The sequence below is a fragment of the Rutidosis leptorrhynchoides genome, unplaced genomic scaffold (assembly GCF_046630445.1).
Source record: "Rutidosis leptorrhynchoides isolate AG116_Rl617_1_P2 unplaced genomic scaffold, CSIRO_AGI_Rlap_v1 contig84, whole genome shotgun sequence".
In the NCBI taxonomy this organism is placed as follows: Eukaryota; Viridiplantae; Streptophyta; class Magnoliopsida; order Asterales; family Asteraceae; genus Rutidosis; species Rutidosis leptorrhynchoides.
The window spans coordinates 76,832-81,431 of record NW_027266876.1 but is presented as its reverse complement, the minus strand read 5'-3'; the positions used below and the strand labels follow the sequence as shown (position 1 = coordinate 81,431).

The 4,600-nt window shown below is 36.5% G+C and overlaps 1 protein-coding gene across 1 annotated transcript; it reads left to right on the top strand.

Moving 5' to 3' along the window:
* The first annotated feature begins 598 nt into the window (after window positions 1–598).
* LOC139885168 (rhodanese-like domain-containing protein 4, chloroplastic) lies at window positions 599–3,559 on the top strand. Its single transcript, XM_071869112.1, has 8 exons — window positions 599–1,224; window positions 1,441–1,543; window positions 1,647–1,721; window positions 2,405–2,470; window positions 2,562–2,636; window positions 2,826–2,906; window positions 2,989–3,150; window positions 3,512–3,559. The coding sequence occupies exons 1-8, from the start codon at window positions 608–610 to the stop codon at window positions 3,557–3,559; spliced, it is 1,227 nt and encodes a 408-aa protein (XP_071725213.1). The 5' UTR covers window positions 599–607.
* The last annotated feature ends 1,041 nt before the right edge of the window (window positions 3,560–4,600 follow it).

Here is a 4,600-nt window from a genome sequence, read left to right as displayed (position 1 = left end):
CTTAATTTACATGGTAAAGTTACTGTTTTCAAGATTTCCTACAAATACAATGACGAGAGCTTCAATTTGATCCGACGTGAATATTGTCCTCTGTTCCTGGAATAGAACTTGTCTAGGATTGTCCTGATATTCCCACGAGTATCTATTATATGAATGTCACTAAGATTCCAGTAAATTTCCCATAGCTAACTAGATACAACAAGAGTCTTTGCTTTATGCTTGCTGCAACTTTCCTATACAAAATTTATTTATTAGTTTCTTGGAATGGAATGGGTGGTACATATGAAAGCCAAAGCTACACCACACAATCCTTTTACACATCATCTAGCCACCTAACACAAATTGATAATCCAAACTCTCATTTCAACTCCACTTGTCATGCAATGAGTGGTGGATGACTCATATCTCATTCCACGTCAGCTCCATCCCCACTCAAAACTTGACTTGTAATCTCTAGCTCTTTCTTTCTCTTTCTGTGTCCATCTAAATAATAACACGATCTCTAAAAAATCTCCATTGACCTTACATTGCTGATGATGGTCCGAGCTTCGCCAGTTTAGAAATTTTGAGATCCTAACAGCAACTTTCTGAGTTAAAAAATTATGCCATGGAAGCCCTCAATGCAGCAAGCTTGACTCCCATATCAGTTCTTTGCCAGAAAAGAACAGAACAGAGAAAAATCACTTCAGTACCACTCAAACTCCCAAATAATTCTTCACTTTCCCTCAAAACACAAAATTTGAATGATTTTTTGCTTGGAGGTGTAGTTCTAGTCTCTTCAGTTCTTGGCAGTCAAGAAATAGCTAAAGCTTTAACTTATGAAGAAGCGCTAGAGCAGTCTGCTACAAGTTTTACGCCCGATGTCGATATAGGCATTATCGATAGTGTCGTCAATTTTGGAGCAGAGAATCCTATAATAATAGCTGGTGGTGTTGCAGTTTTAGCTGTTCCATTAATCGTGTCCCAATTGTTGAAGCAGCCAAAGCCATTTGGAATTCAGTCTGCGAAAAATGCATATGCCAAATTAGGGGAGGAGGCCAATTCTCAGCTGCTCGATATTCGAGGAACGAAGGAGATTCGGCTTGCGGGTACTCCTAATATCAAAGGTTTGGGTAAGAAGCCAGTGGTTGTTAGTTACAAGAGTGAAGATAAAAATGGGTTCTTGAACAAGCTGTCATTGAAATTCAAGCAACCTGAAGATACTACATTGTTCATCCTTGACAAGTAAGATTCTGAACTACTACTAATAATTATTTTATTTTGGCTTATATCCATATCATAGCATTGCTTTTAGGTTGTAGTGAGTAAAAAAGTTATATGATTTGATATAGAGACCTTGTAGTGGAGAAGCATTGTAATTTATTTAAGTTGGCTGCCGTTGATCAATAATGATTGTGATAATGTAAGGTTAATGTTTGAGCATTTTGTGATGAAAGCCAGATTTGATGGGAGTTCTGAGCTGGTTGCCGAACTGGTGACTGTAAATGGATTCAAAGCTGCTTATGCCATCAAAGATGGCGCGGATGGACCCAGGGGATGGAAGGTAATTTATGACTTTATGCATTTCTTGTTCTCTATTCCTCCAAGTATATCATACAATACATAAGAACATTAGTGACTTATTCATCCTAATGTATTTTTTGCAGAATAGTGGACTTCCTTGGTTAAAGCCAAAGAAAGGGTTTAGTCTTGATCTTAGCAGTATCAGTGGTGCCCTCGGAGTATGTATATTTATTTATGACCTGCGAGTTTTTACTCTAATCCTCTTGTTAATGTGAAACTTAAACTTGGTGCTAATTTTTTGTTTACCTCCAGAAGTCTAAGATAATGTGCAGATAGTTAGACTACCAGGAAACAGGATAAGTGGGAAGAATAATAATGCAAGCTAGCTCTGAGTTAATTATTTTTCCCCAAACCTTGATCCCAATCTGAATGAGATCAGCTACAAGGACACGAAAGAGTTTCTTGCCATGTTATTAGGATTGTTTCAAAATTTCCCTGCAACTTTTTCTTTTTCTTTTTTGATAATTAGGAGTAGTATTACAAAACAATCCTGTTCGTTGCCCTTTAGTTTCGCTCACTGCCTGCAACTGCGTGTAGTATGTTTGTTTGCATTCCGGTCCGTTTGCTTATGTTCCTGGGGAGCGTTTAAACCCACGTGCCAAATGTTGACAATTTCTTCCCGAGTTAAATTTTTCAGAGATGAAGGAGTAAAACATAGATCATAGAAGGAAATTTATGAAACTAATCATTGATTTACTAATAATCTGGAAAGGTTTACACCAATCTGCAGAAGGTTTCCCTTGAGAATGGATCAGACGGATTCCTAATGAATAGCAACTGAATGTTATGTGGCTCACTCACATTGGCTATATTCATTCATACATTCTGATTTGTTGTGCAGGATGACTTTGGTGTGGCCATTGGGCTTGCTGTAGCTACTGGATTAGGTGCATTGGTATTTACCGAGGTTTGTTAATGTCGACTCCTTAGTTATTTCTTCTTCTTTCTTGTCAAAATAAGAATGTCAAGTTTGATCACTTTATTATATTTCTTATCAGGTAGAAACTATCCTTCAAGTTTTAGGTTCAATCGCTATCTTTCAGTTTACGAGTCAGAAACTCCTATTTGCCGAGGTTGGTTTTCCTAAGTTATCTACCATTCTGTCAAATACTTGAATTTCTAATTTGTTACTTACTGTGATGGGTGTTTGTCTCTTTGATAAAAGCAACAGCAGACAACTATGATGAATCCACCAAAGTAGAAAATAGAAAACTTTTGTTCATAACGATGCAGTATGATCTTTTAATTGTTTTGTGTGGCAGGAACGGAAGCAAACTCTTAAACAAGTTGATGAATTCTTGAATACCAAAATTGCACCTAAAGAGATTGTTGGTGACATCAAGGTATACATATTAACATGAATTAACTCGTCCTCACTACTGAATGCTAACTGCATTTATAAATAATGGTATTCTGCTGTTGTAGGAAATTGGCAAGGCTTTTCTACCTTCTCTTGTAACGAGCAGGGCTCTTCCATCACCAACAGAGGCAACACCAGCGTCAGTTTCCACGACTGAAGAGTTAGAGGCCCCACAAATTAATTCAGCTCCGATGCCGGAATCACAACCTCTATCACCATACACATCGGTAATTCTATGGTCTTCTTTGTTGTTTTATACTTCAGACGAATTCATACTTATCTGTTTGTTTAATTGTAGTATATGCTTATACTAGGTAATAATTTTCTTGCTTTAATGTTTATTTCCTGATGCAGTATTCCGACTTGAAGCCTCCAACATCCCCATCTCCCACGGCAAGTAGCTCAAAACCTCCGCCTGCAGCGACGGAAGAAGTTAAATCTTCCCATATGACTCCTAGACCTCTCTCACCATACCCCCAGGTAATTCTCTTTTTTCCATTGCTCAAACCAGGATTTTCTTTTTCCTGCTCATCATTTATTAATGGTTTAATAAATTTATTTGAATGTTCTTTATTTCAATCATCCCAGTATGCAGACTTCAAGCCTCCAACGTCTCCAACCCCTTCACAACCGTAGAGTTGAATTTACCGACAACAGAGAAATGCTTCGTCAGGAATTCCTAGGCTCTGTAGCAAGTTGTGCAATCTATGCTCTATTCATAAAAGATCTCCAAGCCAACATACCATCTTGGATTATTAGAAAATAATAAGGCGAAAAACAAGCCTAAAGCGAGTCTTATATATATAGTATATGTACTCCTCCTGTTAGTGGTTTTGTTATAACTTTTCGGATTTGTTGTGAAGATTATTTGGATCTTAATTAGTTTTGTTGGATGTAGTGATGTACGTAGAGGCGATATCAAATCGCATCATGTGTGTGAGTCTCTTAATTTTAAACATGAAATGTCAATTAATCTCATCCCAAATTCCCATTACAAGTTCTTGTGTCAAGCACTCTTAGAGCAACCAAACAAAAGTTACTGAACAAACTAGATCATGTGTGTCTCCAACTAAAGTGTCTAGTTTATAATTTTTTGAGTTTCATGTTTAAGAACCGTCTCTCTCTTTCTTTTTCCGGATATAGATGTTGACAAAAGTGAAGATATTGTTTAACTGTGTTTTGATTGGTAGTAATACTACTACATGGAGTATATAGCAATGGCAACTAACATGAACAAAGCTGATGATAATAAAAGACATATGGAAACATACATGTGAAAAATAACAAACTAACAAACTTGACAGCTACCTAATATACATAATATACATGCAAAAACAAGCTCATCTCTTCACATAGTTAAAAAGAAAAGGCCTTTATAAAGAGTCATTCAATCAATCCATAGCAAAAGCTGCTTTTCATTTCATTTTATAGAAAGCTGTCTCTTTTAATTTGTTGCCAACTATTTTTCCTGTCATAATCCAACCAATAATTGAAATTCCTAGCAGCCTGTATAATGCCGATTATGACCCAATAATTAAGTTATATACAAACATCTTTTTCTTGCAAAAAAAAAATAATCAAATTGGGATCAGGATACTGTTTTTGAAAGTATAATGGGATCAGGATACTTGATTCTATATCAAATCCATATACTCCCTCCCTCCGACTTACACTTGC

Bases quoted from the DNA above. Each gene is read 5' to 3' on its own strand.
- LOC139885168 (XM_071869112.1), top strand. From the start codon at position 608: ATGGAAGCCCTCAATGCAGCAAGCTTGACTCCCATATCAGTTCTTTGC. The intron at 2,471-2,561 runs GTTTGTTAATGT...ATTTCTTATCAG, and splicing joins GTGCATTGGTATTTACCGAG to GTAGAAACTATCCTTCAAGT. The intron at 2,637-2,825 runs GTTGGTTTTCCT...TTTGTGTGGCAG, and splicing joins AGAAACTCCTATTTGCCGAG to GAACGGAAGCAAACTCTTAA.